The sequence below is a fragment of the Neophocaena asiaeorientalis genome, unplaced genomic scaffold (assembly GCF_003031525.2).
Source record: "Neophocaena asiaeorientalis asiaeorientalis breed wild unplaced genomic scaffold, Neophocaena_asiaeorientalis_V1.1 scaffold327, whole genome shotgun sequence".
In the NCBI taxonomy this organism is placed as follows: domain Eukaryota; kingdom Metazoa; phylum Chordata; class Mammalia; order Artiodactyla; family Phocoenidae; genus Neophocaena; species Neophocaena asiaeorientalis.
In genome coordinates, this window is record NW_020174560.1 from 5831423 (window position 1) to 5848722 (window position 17300).

General features: G+C 39.3%; 1 protein-coding gene across 4 annotated transcripts in view; it reads left to right on the plus strand.

Moving 5' to 3' along the window:
* INTS2 (integrator complex subunit 2) overlaps window positions 1-17300 on the plus strand; it is a 50604-nt gene continuing 33304 nt past the window's right edge. Inside the window, exons 1-9 of one of the 4 annotated variants that reach the window (XM_024757617.1) lie at window positions 1-89; window positions 1212-1671; window positions 3011-3149; window positions 5296-5398; window positions 6233-6346; window positions 8384-8514; window positions 8762-8935; window positions 11776-12002; window positions 13683-13808. In XM_024757617.1, coding sequence (XP_024613385.1) covers window positions 1379-1671; window positions 3011-3149; window positions 5296-5398; window positions 6233-6346; window positions 8384-8514; window positions 8762-8935; window positions 11776-12002; window positions 13683-13808 — 1307 coding nt within the window. In that variant the 5' untranslated portion in view covers window positions 1-89; window positions 1212-1378. The other 3 variants (XM_024757616.1, XM_024757619.1, XM_024757618.1) reach the window with 3 other exon arrangements.

The window sequence follows — 17300 nt, forward strand, 5'->3', positions numbered from 1 at the left end:
CCGACGTCTCCGGTTTTCCTTTCGCAGCAACCCTTCTTTTCAGTCCAGTACGGTGGCCGACGGGAGCCAGACGCTGGGGATGAATGAAGGTGCTGTGTGCAGGTTGAAACAGTCTCCTCCGCTTTCCCCTCCCTTAAGTCCGGGCTGTGCCTTTGTGCGGTGTGCTCATCGAGCCCGCATCGCACCGCTGGCCCGATTGGTCCCGGCGACTGGGTTTTTGCTGCCCAGGTCGACTCAGGGCACAGCCAGGGCTGGGGAATCCGGATTATCGCCTAGGCCCAACTTCGGACAGCGCTCTAGATTTCTACCGCGTCCCGCCTCTAGTGCCGCCTCTAGGGCGCCGAATCCCCGTGGGGTCCCGGGAGGTTGGAGGGTAGATTTTAAGGTATGAAGCTTTCACTTCTCAGACGTCAGAGCGTTTCGGGGTCCATGTCCGCAACCTGCCCGACTTTTCTCAGGCAGAGGGATTGGTTGGTTCTCGTTACGCCCGGGGCCAGACCTATGAGCACACATGTCTTGGCGCCTCGGCTCTATCAGCCCGCCCCTCTGTTAAAAGGCCAGCTCCTTTTGCTTAAAAGCAAAACGTTTCTGCCCAGCCCTCTGTTACCCACGTTTCTGCTAGTCTGTGGGTCTCAAAGGGGATGGCTTTGGCGACCTGCTACTTGCTTTTTCTGTTTCTGATTGCTCTTGAAGACAGAGAAGTGCCCAAGTGGGACTCAGCTTTCTCCCACAGCTAATTGCACCTACACAGCTGGTTTTTTTGTTTGTTACTAGTAACACAGGGGATATAGGATAGTGTTAAGGTCTCCAGGGCGTTGAATCTGTCTTAACTTCTGGCTAGTGAGACGATTTACCAGTGCTTCCACCGACTCGTGGAGGGTGGGAAAGAGAAGCTTAACGGTTCTTCACATATGTTGGGTAGGCGTGTGAAAATAAAGAGGTACAAAAGATGAGCGTCCTTAACTATGCTGTTCTTTTACTTGCCTTGTGGCACTCATAGGACTGGTACAGTGGAGAAATTACTGGACTGGGATTTAGTAGATGAGGGTTCAGCCTTGGATTTTGACACTGACTAGTAATACTCCTCTGGGCCTGTTACTTAATCTCTCTGGGTTTCGTATTCCTTCTTTGCAAAATGGGAGTATTAGAACAGAAGGTCCCTAAGTCTGAAAGAGACATTAATATACTCTGTTTTCTTTCTCATTTTCCAGGTGGCAGTAGAAACATAGGGAGCCTTTAATTGTGCCAGGAATATTGCCAACATCAGGGCGTATTAAAGATAAACCACGTTTTTCAGAGGTTTTAAAAAGAGGGGAACTCATACATGTGGAGTTATACCCCTACTTTTTTTTTTTAACCACTAGGATCAACAGTGATAATGACCGAGTGTACAAGCCTTCAGTTTGTCAGTCCTTTTGCTTTTGAGGCAATGCAGAAGGTGGACGTTGTTCGTTTGGCATCTTTAAGTGATCCAGAATTAAGACTTCTCCTGCCCTGCTTGGTGCGCATGGCACTTTGTGCTCCTGCTGACCAGAGCCAAAGCTGGGCTCAGGATAAAAAACTCATCCTTCGTCTTCTCTCTGGAGTGGAAGCTGTCAATTCCATTGTTGCTTTGTTGTCTGTGGACTTTCATGCTTTAGAACAGGATGCCAGCAAAGAACAGCAGCTTAGGTAATGTAATACTATATAATATGTGGATTGATTGGTATTTATTTCGATTTGCTTAAAAAGAGGGAATCAAATTTTTTTGGAGATTTTAGGGCTTCTTATTGCAGTGCACTCTTCCAAAAAAGAGAAGATTGGGAATCTGAACTTTGGAGAGCATTTTTTTTTTTTTTTGCGGTACGCGGGCCTCTCACTGTTGTGGCTTCTCCCGTTGCGGAGCACAGGCTCCGGACGCGCAGGCTCAGCGACCATGGCTCACGGGCCCAGCAGCTCTGTGGCTTGTGGGATCTTCCCGGACCGGGGCACGAACCCGTGTCCCCTGCATCGGCAGGCGGACTCTCAACCACTGCGCCACCGGGGAAGCCCTGGAGAGCATTTTTTAAAGTTATTTTTTATTTATAATTAAAATTCTAGGGTCTTTTGTATTTGTATATTTTTATTTTATTTTTTTTGTGGTACGTGGGCCTCTCACTGTTGTGGCTTCTCCCGTTGCGGAGCACAGGCTCCGGACGCGCAGGCTCAGTGGCCATGGCTCACGGGCCTAGCCGCTCCGCAGCATGTGGGATCTTTCTAAGCCGGGGCATGAACCCGTGTCCCCTGCATCGGCAGGCAGACTCCCAATCACTGCGCCACCAGGGAAGGCCTCTAGGGTCTTTTGAATTCCATATTGTAAAATGTTGTGCTGAGAACTTTGGCTAGATACACTGTTGTGCTCAGGCTAAGCTGATTAGGCTAATTACTCTCAGTGGGAAGGGGGTAGGGTAAGTTCCCCTAGAGTAGAAGGATTTATTGGAATCTCCTGAGAGGTTTTTATTTATTTTTTATTTTTTTTTGGCTCTGCCACACAGCATGCGGGATCTTAGTTCCCTGACCAGGGATCTTAGTTCCCCAGCCAGGGATCTTAGTTCCCCAACCAGGGATCTTAGTTCCCCAACCAGGGATCTTAGTTCCCCAACCAGGGATGGAACCCCCACCCCCCGCAGTAGAAGTGCGGAGTCTTAACCATTGGACCTCCAGGGAAGTCCTGTAGGAGGCTTGTTAAGTTTGTACTGAGTCCCCCAAATTCTGGACATTTGTTTTGTCCTTCCTCCCCCATTGTGGATCCAGTAGTGAGCCACTGTTGTTAATGGAAGTGGTTGTTAACTGTCAGTTGTAATGGAGTCTTTACACAGGTTGTGAATCTCTGAAATAGAAAAACAAAATATTTCAGAAGTAATACATTCATGAAATATATGAAAAGAATTCATGTATTCTTTTGTAGATTATTTCTGTAAAAGGTCATTTTTATGCTTTTATTTCTGTGCCAGTGTTCTCATAATTGTTTTACACGTTTGTACTTTATTAGGCATAAACTTGGAGGAGGCAGTGGAGAGAGCATCCTGGTATCACAGCTGCAGCATGGACTGACTTTAGAGTTTGAACACAGTGATTCACCTCGTCGATTGCGTCTTGTGCTTAGTGAACTTTTGGCAATTATGAACAAGGTGCGTCTATTTTAATCACAGCTCAAAATATGCATGACTTGATGTCTGCACATAGAAGGTAGAAACAGGCAAGAAGGCAGGCAGGTTGCATCCTCTCGTACACATATTTCTATTTGTTATGTAAGTGTCTTCCTTTCAAAGGCTTGAAAGGATATTAAATACCTGCTTTTAAAGGCTGTTTCTAATTAACTATTTTCTCTAATTTATGCCTATTCTGCATTCTCTATCATAAGGTTTTTTTCTGTATGGAGTCCATTCAATGGCTTCTTGATATTTAGAAAGATATATAGCTCAAGACTTGTATAAATGACAAAATTTGAAAATATCTCTATAGGATATAATTTCTCCCATAAAATGTTGTGAAATATGTACGTGATTCCTAAAAAATGTGTGAGATTCCTTTAGATACTGATTGAATTATGTACCTCATACGTAACGGTGACTGGGGAGTATCAAAGCTGAATTGAATGTGGGATATTTGGCTAGCTTCACTCACTAGGTGGCTGAATTGTTCCTGTATACTAAAGAAGGCTATTCAACCTCTCATCTCAGAAAAATGATAGGTTACTTTCTTTCTTTCTTTCTTTTATTTAAAAAATTAAAAATTTATTTATTTATTTTTGGTTGCATTGGGTCTTCGTTGCTGCACGGGCTTTCTCTAGTTGCGGCGAGCGGGGGCTACTCTTCCCTGTAGTGTGTGGGCTTCTCATTGCGGTGGCTTCTCTTGCTGCAGAGCACGGGTTCTAGGCATGTGGGCTCAGTAGTTGTGGCATGCAGGCTTCAGTAGTTGTGGCTCATGGGCTCTAGAGCGCAGGCTCAGTAGTTGTGGTGCACGGGCTTAGTTGCTCTGCGGCATGTGGGATCTTCCCAGAGCAGGGCTCGAACCCATGTCTCCTGTATTGGCAGGCGGATTCTTAACCACTGCGCCACCAGGGGAGTCCCTATTTATTTATTTTTATTGAAGATTTGCAATGTTATATTAGTTTTGGGTGTACATAGGTTACTTTAGGTCACGGACTTTTGGGTGATAATGGTTAATTGAAACTCTGAATTTTAAATCTGTGAATGTTAGGAGTTACCATACAGAGAACTAAATTGGATCTTCATATTAAGATGTCTTATATAAGATTGGGCCCAGAGTTTGAGAAGCAAATGTTTTTTACTTTGAGAATATCAAGGTTAGTTAATTTATAATAAATAAAGTTTAGTTTTATCAATTGTGGACCAAAAAAACCTAAATTCTGTTTCCAAAGAAAATACTGATGGGGGGGCAGATTTAGTTAGTTCTAGATAGTTTTTAAGATGTGTTACAAATCTTAATTTTTTTTCTATTACAAAGTTATTTACTTCAGCTCTTTTCTACTATACTGATAGTCTTTAATTTTTTCTTTTTCTTTTATTTTTGATTTTTCTTATTTTTTTGGTCACACCATGTGGCTTGCAGGCTCTTAGTTCCCTGACCAGGGATCGAACCTGGGCCATCAGCAGTGAAAGCACAGAGTCCTTACCACTGAACTGCCGGGGAATTCTTGACAGTCTTTAATTTTAACTAATATTTTCCTACATCTTTTTCTTAATACTGTACTTGATGCCTCTAATGAAATAAGTGAACTGCCTCCTCTGAGCGGTTTCCAGTTTTTCAGTTCAGCACCCTTCAGCATGTGGGAGATGTAGCAATGAAACTTCTGTAGGAAATTTTCAGAAAAGCTGGTTGGTACTTTTGATGACCTAAATTTTTATTCTTTGTTTTTCCCACACTTCATTTAGAACATGAATTTATAGCTGTTATACTGCTTTAAGTTTATAGTTTTTTAGCTTTTTTTTGAACTACAACTTATGTAGGTAGCATTCTTAGTTCATTTCTTTGGCTTGTCTTATCTTTAATTCCAGATGTCTCCAAATATTTGTATAGATATAAATTATCAAGACTCATATTGCATGTCTGGAATAACAATGTGACTTGACTAATTGTGGTTAAATTGGTACATTCATCCAGTACTGCATATTCTACTGTAGTATATTAATGACTTATTAAGAGACATGGTCTGTAAGCTCAAAAAATAATTACAAAAATAGTAAGGGGTCTAATTCATTACCTGAAATTAAAGAGAGTTCATCATTTCTTTTTTCTTTCTTTTTTTTAAAGGTATCTGAGTCCAGTGGAGAATTTTTTTTCAAGTCATCTGAGCTATTTGAGAGTCCCGTCTATTTGGAGGAAGCTGCAGATGTACTTTGTATTTTACAAGCAGGTACTATAATGAGTGCTTAGATAAATTTCAGATATAGTTTCTTGTTAAATGATACAGTGTAACTTCTTAACCTGGAGTGTTGTGCTGTTTTAAGGTTCACCTAATTAAGAATGTACCTTAAAAGTTTAGGTCAAAAATGACTAATAGTAGGACAATGATTAAGTAAATTATATTATTTCCATAGTATAGCATACTGTGCAGCCATTAAAGTGGTGTATTTGAAGAAATTTAATCATTTTGGAAAATGTTCACAATATGTTAAATGAAAAAAGCAAGTGGCAAAATGGTAAGTAGAATATAATCCCAGTTTTGTTAAAAGTAATACCCATAGGGGGATTAAAATAAAATCTTTCAAATTATTAACTTTGAGTGATGGGATTAGAGCTGATTTTATTTATATTCTTTGCACTTTTTGTATTTTCTGGGCTCTTTATAATAGGTATGCATGATCAGAATTAAAAGATAGAGGACATAAAAATGCAGAGAAAATTTTCATGAAAGTAACTCTTTTGACCAACACTGTCCACCACAGCGATGACAGTGTTCTGTGTTGTGCTGTCTAGTACAGTAGCCACTAGCCACATGTGGTTATGGAGTACTTGAAATGTGGCTAGTGTGATTGAGGAATGAAACTATTTTTAATTTAATTTAATTTTAATTTAAATAGTCACATGTGGCTACTGGCTGTCCTACTGGACAGTTCAACTCTACACTATGAAAAGAAAGTACTTTAATTACTTTTAAATGACATTGGTGAAATGTCAAAAGATGTTTAATGTATGATACAATGAAATATCACTCCTTAGTAGTAACACTGATTTTGTTTTCTTATAGAGCTCCCATCCCTGCTTCCTATAGTTGATGTAGCTGAAGCCTTGCTCCATGTTAGAAATGGTGCCTGGTTCTTGTGTCTGTTGGTGGCCAATGTTCCTGATAGTTTTAATGAAGGTAAATGTAATTTTAAAATGGGATATTGAAGAGATTTGCTTGGGCATGTACAGGACCTTTTTTTTTTTTTTTTTAATAAATTTATTTATTTATTTATTTTTCGCTGTGTTGGGTCTTCTTTGCTGTGTGCAGGCTTTCTCTAGTTGCTGCATGTGGGGGCTACTCTTCGTTATGGTGTGTGGTCTTCTCATTGCAGTGGCTTCTCTTGTTGTGGAGCACGGGCTCTAGGCTTGCGGCCTTCAGTAGTTGTGGCACGCAGGCTCAGTAGTTGTGCCCTGCGAGCTCTAGAGCACAGGCTCAGTAGTTGTGGCACACGGGCTTAGCCGCTCCTTGGCATGTGGGATCTTCCCAGACCAGGGCTCGAACCCATGTCCCCTGCGTTGGCAGGCGGATTCTTAACCACTGCACCACCAGGGAAGTCCCTAGGACCTATTGTTTGAGCTAAGAAGAAACACTTATATGGTTTTATTTGAGATTTTATTTTTTGAAAATTTATTAGTGCGTATTCATTGCAGAAATGCTGAGTTTAGAGAATTCAAAATTGTTCTGAGGTTACAGATTTAAGTACAGTGAGTATGCAGCAAAATTTTTTTTTTTTTGGCCATTTGTCACCAGTGCTATAATAGGGAAGTAAAAAATACTAAAGAAATAGAATATATAATCCCTGTGTTCAGTGAACAAAGGGGAGAGAACATATATCTGTGAAATAGCCAAAGAGCAGTACGAGATATACGTAATCAGAAATACCAGCAATCAGACCTTTGTTTTTTAGCCTTATTGCTATCAGCTTGCAGAAAAGTATAGGGTAGAAATTGAGAAAAATCAACTGAAATTTTCACCACTTTTTCAAACTGCTAGTGACTGAAGATTGTTGTTTGGGTCTGAGTGAAATAAAAATTACATTTATTGAGCAAGGTAATTCGTGAATGGAGAGTCAAGCAGAAAAAGATGCTGGATCTGGGGGGCATAATTTCTTTTTTTTTTTTTAATAAATTTATTTATTTTTATTTGTTTATTTTTGGCTGCACTGGGTCTCCGTTGCTGTGCGTGGGCTTTCTCTAGTTGCAGCGAGCGGGGGCTACTCTTTGTTGCGGTGCGCAGGCTTCTCATTGTGGTGTCTTCTCTTGTTGCGGAGCACAGGCTCTAGGCACGTGGGCTTCAGTAGTTGGGGCACGCAGGCTCAGTAGTTGTGGGTCGCGGGCTCTAGAGTGCAGGCTCAGTAGTTGTGGCACACGGGCTTAGTTGCTCCGTGGCATGTGGGATCTTCTGGGACCAGGGCTTGAACCCCTGTTCCCTGCATTGGCAGGCAGTTTCTTAACCACTGTGCCACCAGGGAAGCCCTGGGGGGCATAATTTCTAACCTTGTCACTCACTCTTTGTGTGATCTCCATCAAGATACTTAACTTCTCATTTGAAAAATGGAGGTATTGATAATATTTCCCTTTTGTTTCTAAGAGATTTACTGAATATTACACGATAGATTTAGGTTGACCTTTCAGCTCTTTAAAGATGTCATTCTGTTGTCTGTGGTAATTTTTATCTTTATTCCTCTGTACATGTTCCTTTTTTTCCTCTGGCTACTTTTATTTGTTTATTTTTTTTTTTTTTTATCCTTTCTGGCTACTTTTAAGATTTTCTCTTTATCACTGGTTTTCAGAGATTTGATTATGATGGGTCTTGGTATGATTTTCTTAGTGTTTATCCTTCTTGGGGTTTATTGAACTTGTGGGTTTTTAGTTTTCATCAAGTTTGGAAAAATTTCTTCAAATATATATATTTGTCTTTCATTCTCTTTTTCTGAGACATTACAAGTATGTTTGACTATTTGATGTTCCACAGATCACAGTTCATTTTTTTGAGTCTCTTTTCACTCTTGGCTTTATTTTGATCAGTTTCTATTGCTATGTTTTCAAGTTTCCTGATCCTTTTCTTCTGTAGTGTCTAATCTGCATAAATGAGCGATTCTCAAGACTGAAAAAATTGTTTCTGATATCCTACTTACAAAGCTTAAGGTAATGAAGCCTATTAAATGTTCAGTTTGTAGGGGCCTGATCAAAAATGGAGAACGACAAGATGAAGAGAGTCTTGGAGGAAGGCGGAGGACGGATGCCTTACGCTTCTTATGTAAAATGAATCCTTCTCAGGCCCTGAAGGTCCGAGGCATGGTGGTAAGAGATCTTATTATTTTTCTGAGATAAAAGCCTTTATATTAGGACCAGGAACTCTTCTCAAAATGGTTTTAGAGTATTATAGAGATTTGGAATTATAGTTATAGACTGGATGTATTACCTTCTTCTCTGGGTTTTTATGTTTTGTGTTATGTCCTCCCCTAAACTTTAGATGCTTTAGATTCTGGCTCATCCTGGCCCTTTTCCTTATGATATTGAATTCAGTTTGTTTTCTTTGCTCTGTTAGGTGGAAGAATGTCACTTGCCAGGTCTTGGAGTGGCTTTGACCTTGGATCATACTAAAAATGAAGCTAGTGAAGACGGAGTGAGTGACTTGGTTTGTTTTGTTAGTGGTTTACTTCTTGGAACAAATGCGAAAGTCCGGACTTGGTTTGGAACTTTTATCCGAAATGGACAGCAGGTGAGGGAGAAATACGTGTACAGACCAAGGATCAGGCTATTTTAGTAGTAAGAGAGGAAGAAACACTTTTAGAATGATGTCATTAAGTCCGTGGTTCTCAAACTTCTTAGTCTCAGGACCTCCTAACATTTAAAATAAATCATTGAGAACTCCAAAGAGCTTTTGTATGGGCTTTTTTTTTTTTTTTTTTAATTTATTTATTTTTGGCTGTGTTGGGTCTTTGTTGCTGCATGCAGGCTTTCTCTAGTTGCGGCGAGCAGGGGCTACTCTTCGCTGTGGTTTGTGGGCTTCTCATTGCTTTGGCTTCTCTTGCTGCACAGCACGGGCTCTAGGTGCATGGGCTTCAGTAGTTGTGGCACGTGGGCTCAGTAGTTGTGGCTTGAAGGCTCTAGATTGCAGGCTCAGTAGTTGTGGCGCACAGGCTTAGTTGTTCCACAGCATGTGGGATCTTCCCAGACCAGGGCTCGAACCAGTGTCCCCTGCATTGGCAGGCGGATTCTTAACCACTGCGCCACCAGGGAAGTCCCTGTATAGGATTTTATCTATTGATATTTACCATACTAGAAATGAAAACTGCAGTTTTTGAAATATTTATTTATAATTCATTGAAAAATAACAATAATAATCTCATTAAATGTGACTATAACATACTTTTTTAATGAAAAATAACCGTATTTTCCAAAACAAAAATTTACTGAAAAGAGTGGTATCATTGTGCATTTTTGCAAGTCTCTTTAATGTCTGGCCTTTGGAAAAACTGCACTGTGTACTTGTGGGAGAATGAGTGAAAAAGATCTATAATGTTAAGGAAATATTTTTGACCTTCTGAGCCCCCAAAAGAGTATTGGTAATCTCCAGGTTTCTGGGTCAGCCACGTGAGAACTACTACGTTAGGTTGCTACATTAGGTCATCAATACAAATTGTTATTCTAGTCTGTGATTTTAATATGTGTGTGTATGTTATTATTATTATATTATTGTGGTAAAATATACATAATGTGAAATTTACCATTTGAATCATTTTTAAGTGTACAGCTCAGTGACATTAAGTACATTTACAGTGTTGTGCAACCAACATCACTATTCATTTTGAGAACTTTTTCATCATCCCAAACAGAAACTCTGTACCCATTAAACAATAATTTCCCATTCCTCCTTCCTCCCAGCGCCTGGTAATCTCTTTTCTACTTTCTGTTTCTATGAATTTGCCCATTCTAGGTACCTCGTATAAGTGGTATTTCTCTTTTTGAGTTTGGCTTATTTTCCTTAGCATAATGTTTATTTTATTTTATTTTTGGCTGCATTGGGTCTTTGTTGCTGTGCGTGGGCTTCCTTTAGTTGCGGCAAGCGGAGGCTACTCTTCATTGTGGTGTGCGGGCTTCTCATTGTGGTGGCTTCTCCTGTTGCAGAGCATAGGCTCTAGGCGCGCGGGCTTCAGTAGTTGCAGCGCGTGGGCTTAGTTGCTCCACGGCATGTGGGATCTTCCCGGACCAGGGCTCGAACCCATGTCCCCTGCTTTCGCAGGCGGATTCTTAATCACTGCGCCTCCAGGGAAGTCCCTAGCATTATGTTTTTAAGGTCCATGCATGTTGTGGCATGTGTCAGAATTTCCTTCCTTTCTAAGGCTAATATTTTATTGTATGTATCTACTACATTTATCCATCCATCTATTGATGAATATATATTATATTTTGCAACAGTTTTTAACTTGCAAAATATTGTACTTTTTCAAAAAACATCTCATGGTAACTCTGTGAATAGAGTCCTGTCCCTACAAAGAAACTAATGCAGAATGGTTTTTAACTTGTTGAGGTCAGTGAGCTTGACAGTAACATGTATACTGCTTAGACTCTTCTTCAGTCTTTTTTTTTTTTTTTTTTTTTTTTGGGCACCGGGCCCAGTCTATTTTTTTTATGCCATGAATTCACCATACTTTTCTGTATCCAAGTTTTACTTTACTTCTAGCCCATTTGAAAACTAATTTTAAACTTTGCTTTTGAAAAGGAAGTGAATATTTCTAGTATTTCTTCTATATGTCAGGCACTGTGCTAAGCACCTGGTATGATCTACTTGTTGGTAATTGTTCTTTGTGTGCAGTAAACTTATTTGAACCTTATATCATTAATAAAACAGGCTTACCATATTTTACTTTGAAACACTCTAAAAATAATAACTAACTTTTGCCTAGTCCTTTACAGTTTAGAACTGCTTTCATATTTATTATCTTTGTTCGTTTGTTCATCTATTTAACAAACATTGAACGCTTGCTGTATGTCAGGCACAATATGTCAGGCCCTGATGAGTAAGAGATGACTGGACGTTATCCCTGCCTGAAGAACTGGGGGGGTGGTAGACTTGTAAACTCCTAACTAGAGCACTCCTGGGAGTTAAATATTATTAATAAGATATTCATCTCCTTGTCATTTAAGACAAGGGGTTCAGAGAGGTTAACTTATATGCCTAAAAGTACATAATCAATTAATAGCAGAGCTTTTGTTTCCACTCAAGCCCTTGTGTCTTCACAATCTGAGCACTTTGTACATATGACTCCACTAGTCATTATGTATTTGAAAGCATCATTTACATGATGTTTTACATCTCAAATTGTTATTAATTTAGTATTTTCTGTACAACCAGTCCAAATTAGGGTGAGTAGAGTATTTGTCAAATCCACTGAATTTGCTCGATGGATTAAAATGAGATTCTGCAGTTATGATAGCCTCAGCCTCCTCAAATGGATCAGTTTCAAGTGTTTAAGTGGAGAGCTTTGTTTGAACTTCCTTCTGACTTAGTAAGTGCTCCATGCTTTCTTCCTTTTGTGGCGTATTTTTCCCTTACAGAGAAAAAGAGAGACCAGTAGTTCTGTCCTTTGGCAAATGAGAAGGCAGCTTCTTCTGGAGTTGATGGGCATTCTTCCCACAGTAAGAAGTACCCGCATTGTGGAAGAAGCTGATGTGGAGATGGAGCCCAATGTGTCTGTGTATTCGGGGCTGAAAGAAGAGCATGTTGTGAAAGCCAGTGCACTCTTACGTCTGTACTGTGCTTTGATGGGGATCGCTGGACTCAAGTATTCAATAATTTGATATTTTACCTTTTTGTCATTTTACTTTCTTGTTTCTAATCCCAAGAAAGTGAGCCACAGGCCTTTTATTCAGAGGATTTGGGTTTTCTATTGGGCTTAGGTAGTGAGCTCGCCTATATCAAGAATGAAGGCCTCAGGCAAACATTCCTAGCTGGGATTTATCCATCTATTTTGGTCTGATTGTAAATAGAATTATGTAAATATGGGAGGAGCAAGAGCAGTTTAAGAAACCTATGACTCTGTCACAGCTTGACATGACTATCCTGAGTGGTCTGTGAGTTATCCTTTACCTAGCCCATGCAGCTAGTTGAAGTAAATGTGTTCTGTGTTTACTTTTACAACTGAGATCATAGATTGTTTAAAATTGATATGATGCGATTATTAAGCACGAGATTTCTTAGTCACTGACTACATCCTTTTGAATACTGTCCTCAACTGTTATACATGTAGTCCTCACTTTGCATGTCTCTGTTAACTTGAGTTTCAGTTACCACACTTTAGTTAAGTAACACTGCTCCCTCAACAACTAATATATCAGTTACCATGATACATTAACCAAATTATTGTATAAAGTGCAAACTTTGCTGAGAGCTTTTTAAGCCACAAATCACTGTGTAAATAAAAGAGGCACATCACGAGCAGTGACCAATCACATCATTTCTTTTAAAATCTTTCAGTAACTAGTCAATGTACAAGTATTACTCAGTTCATGAACAGACAGCAAAGTGAGTAGTAGAATCATCTCCTTGTCTCTCAGTGAATAAACCCATGTGATATTTTACAGAAATGGATAATTGAAAGAGGGAATTGGCCAATAAAAATGAAAGTGTAGCAAAGAAAGTAGTTAACGCTGGAAGTGACATTTGAGCCAAACGTAAACAGAAGAACAGCTGACTGTGAGGATGTTGGCAGTGCTGCCGTTTGAGAGACCCTAGATACGTAGCCAGGTGAGCTTAGTGAAGGCGAACTTGAGGAAAGTCATTGTGACAAAAGGGATGAAGACCCAGAGGACTGATGCTGACAAAAATCTTCACGTTAAAGGAACTCTCAGATATTTCATGACTGGAACTACAAAGGGTAAAATATTAGAAGCTGATCCAAACTTAGAAGGGGGTATGATAATTCATCAAGGCTTAGAGAAGATGCTCACTCCATATTATAAGTTATACAATGAGAAGATGGCAAGGGCTGTTCAAACTACTCTTGATAAATCTTTTACAAAGAAAACACTTTAATTCCCAATGTTTCTAATATATCCAATTATAGAATGCTGTATAAATATTAGTTTTACTATTTAAAAAAATTTCCCTATTCATTGTAACCAACAGAGTTTTTAATGTCCTGACAAAAATTTTAAAAGTTGTGGAACAGCTGTAATTTTCCCCATTGATTATTAAGATCTTGATGCAGTTTCAGCTTGCATCATTATTTTTATGGTCCCACACTACTGTGCAAAGTGGGGACTACCTGTATTTGTGTCTGAGGAAAAACACTAGTTGTGAATTCAACAGTTTTGCTTTTGACGTCTTAAGATATTAAAGATTTTATAAGTAGTGAGGTACATTATAAAGCTTAAGATTTGTATCTGAAAGGTTAAACTGTTGAGAAGTCCCTTCTTTCTCTCAACTGAAAAAAGCAAAACCTAATAATGTATTCCTTTTTTAGACCAACTGAGGAAGAAGCTGAGCAATTACTGCAGTTGATGACAAGCCGTCCTCCTGCCACACCAGCTGGGGTTCGCTTTGTTTCACTTTCCTTTTGTATGCTCCTGGCCTTTTCTACACTTGTCAGGTACCCAGCTATATAACTGTACTATTTTCTCAAGGTCTGCTTTTGTTTATTTATTAAAACACATGTATAAAATTAATTAGGAGCTTACTACAAAATGGTCTAAGATAGGGACGTTGGTATTATTTAATAAAAGGATATCAGTAGCATCTCCTATATGCCAGTTATTTTATTTGTCTTTATCAAAGTTTCATGTACACATTGTTTAAAGGAGTCAAAAGAGTTCTTCAAGATTCGAGGCAAATTGTAGTCCTTATTCCCCCCCTCTCCCTGTTTCCCCTTCCCCAGAAGCAGCTTCTTTCAGTTCTTTCAGCTGATTCTTTTGGTTTTTACTACCACATCTTTATTAACATGTTTGTATTCGCTACATCCTGATTTTTCGTTTTAGGAGTATTTGTTGACTTCCCACTATGAGAATAAGGAATTAGTTCTCTCTTTTCTCTCTGTCCTCAACATATCTACACATCCTTTCTATCTTTCCATTCTCCCAGTACAGTTATTATTTTGCTTTGACCAATACATAGTTGTTTATGTTACACTATTGGAAGCGCAACCAAGCAGTAGATGATTACTTTTCTTTTGCAAAACTTGTTTCTCCATTAATAATTATCCTGTGTTTTTGTTCTTTGTTTTTCATTTGCTCTGTATTTTGTGTGCTTACATTAATGCGATCTCAAACTCTCTGCCAATCTAAACCTCCTCTCAAGATGTTCAGACTCATTAGATATTCTGCCAGTTTCATTTTCTTGAGGAAATCTCTCCTGGAACATTTTGACCTCCCATCTGAACTGGCTACCTCTGCACCTGGTACACAGCTCTCATCTGGGAATTGCTCTTCACTATTATTTTGGGGACTTGCTTCAGCTGTCCTTTGTTGGGTCTTCTGTTTCCTGCATCTTATGTCTCCATCTTTTTACTTTTTTCTTTTCTTTATTTATTTAGTTATTTATTTGGCTGTGCCGGGTCTTAGTTGAGGCACTCGGGATCTTCCTTGTGGCATGCGGTATCTTTAGTTGCAGCATGTGGGATCTTTAGTTGTGGCATGTGAGATCTTTTAGTTGTAGCATATGGGGTCTAGTTCCCTGACCAAGGATCAAACTGGGCCCCCTGCATTGGGAGCGTGGAGTCTTAACCACCGGATTACCAGGGAAGTCCCTCCATCTTTTTTAATTTGCTCCCTCATTTTGCTTCTTTAGAATGGGTATGTGAGAGGTAAATTATTTTAAGACTGGGTATGTCTGAAAATGTCTTTATTCTGCTTTGACACTTGATTGATAGTTTGATGGGGTATAGAATTCTAAGTTGGAAATAATTCCCTTTGAGGGTTTTGAAAGTCTTGCTCTATTGTCTTCTAACTTCCAATGTTACTGTTGAGAAATCTAATGACATTCTGATTCCTGGTCCTTTTTGCGGCTTGTTCTTTTTAAATATGGAGTCATGTAGGATTAGCCTTTTGTCCCTAGGGTTTCTTGTTTTGTTTTGTTTTGTTTTGTTTTGCGGTACGCGGGCCTCTCACTGTTGTGGCCTCTCCCACTGCGGAGCACAGGCTCCGGACGCGCAGGCCCAGCGGCCATGGCCCATGGGCCCAGCTGCTCCGTGGCATGTGAGATCCTCCCGGACCGGGGCACGAACCCGCGTCCCCTGCATCGGCAGGCGGACTCCCAACCACTGCGCCACTGGGGAAGCCCTGTTTCTTTTTTATACTGTCTACTGCTTCATCGTGGCATGGTTTCTCTGATATTAAAATGATTGAAGGGGTTTTATTTGTTCTGTTTCTTTTCTCTAAGTTTCTTTTTTTCTGCCTTTTTTTGTTCTATATTTTTCAAGTTAGAAGCTTTTTTTCAGGTTTGGTAATTCTTGATTGTCTGTTCATATTTAAGAGTGGGAAACTAAAAAGCAGGTTAGAACTTCTGAATGCATAGATGGGAAACTCTTGGGCTTTTCAGAGTCTTAGAGAAGACTGTTGTCTTGCTTGGGGAGTGGAGGCCTTTAAATAAAGTGAGGGTTAAGGGCTGGGATGTCTCAGACTGCAGTATAAGCATTCACATAATTCTTCTACTTTCAGAAAGGTGCTCTAGATATCCCTGATTGTCCGTCAGTTCAGAGACACCCTCTTTTACTATATCCAGAGAATAGATCTCTAGTCTCCTCTCTACTGGGGGATGGGTATTCATCTAGGTGTGTAGAATGGAGGTGATTTGGAGGTCTACTGCTCATATAGACTGTCTATATTTAGTCTCTGTCTTCATTCTCACTCCCAGAACTGCCTGGAGTTGTCAGTTTCTGAGGCCTTTGGGGATTCTGTGGTGTGAGTGGTAGATTGGTTTTCCCACCTGTCAGTTTAGTATTCTGCTTTCTCGGGTCTGCTAAGTCAGTTATCACTCATCTGTATTGGCTCTGTCTTCCAGTATTTTGTGTTGTTGTCCCTCATCATCATCCTATGCATTTATGCCTTGTAAGAAAATCCCTTTAATGTAGTTTGAATTGTGTGTTTCAGGAAGGTATGAAATTAAGTATGTGAAATGAAGTACTTTCTTTTCTCTTTACCTGAAGTAGTTTCTTGCTTTTTTTAAAAATTTATTTTATTAAATTATAGTTGATTTACAATGTTGTGTTAGTTTCTGTGTATAGCAAAGTGATTCAGTTATATATATATATATATAAAACCTGAAGTAATTTCTAAGCATTGTCTCTAATCCTCATTACTTCTGTAAGGTGGGTATTTTTATCTTTATATTATACGTAGGAGAGCTAAAGTTCAAAAAGATTATTTAAATTTCTTGTTCAGGGTCACACTAACAGTGATTAGCAGAGATGGGATTCCCACTCAGATCTGACAGGCTCTAAAGCTGTAATCTTTCTACTACATAACACTGTCTTTTATTAGTGGAATGATTTAGGTGTGGTTGAGAGTGACCTTTTTAATTTTCTTAGCTTTGGGTAGCAGGCTTTGTAGTTGCTTTTCGTTTTACCTGTTTACACTGCAATGAAGTAGAAGGAGATCAATGAAAATTATTTTTACAAACCAAAATTATTCCCTTTAAACAAGTCATTCTTGTTGGTGTGTTTTTATAACCATTTTTCATATCTGATGAGCCCCTGGCTGTTTCTTTTTACTTTTGAATAGTGATCACTTTTTTCTCTGTCATTTTGAGTTCTGCTCAAAATGCTTCTATAAACTAAATTTCATTTTCCAGGTAAAAGATGGTCTGAGTTATTACTGTCCTTGTACTCAGTTTGTGACTTTTTGATGATTAAGTTTTAACACTAGATTTTTTTCTATATAAGTATCAGCTGTTAGTATGTACAGTTATCCTAACATTTTAATCCCAAATGACCTTTGTTTTTCCAAGGAATGTGAGGACATTTACTCTCTCCAACCTTCAAATGCAGTAACTGAGACTTTGAGAGGGTTTGACTATTCATATTCATAGAGAAAAGTAAAGGTTCTCATTCTTCTTCTGTAGAACTGCTTCATATCTCAATGACAATTAA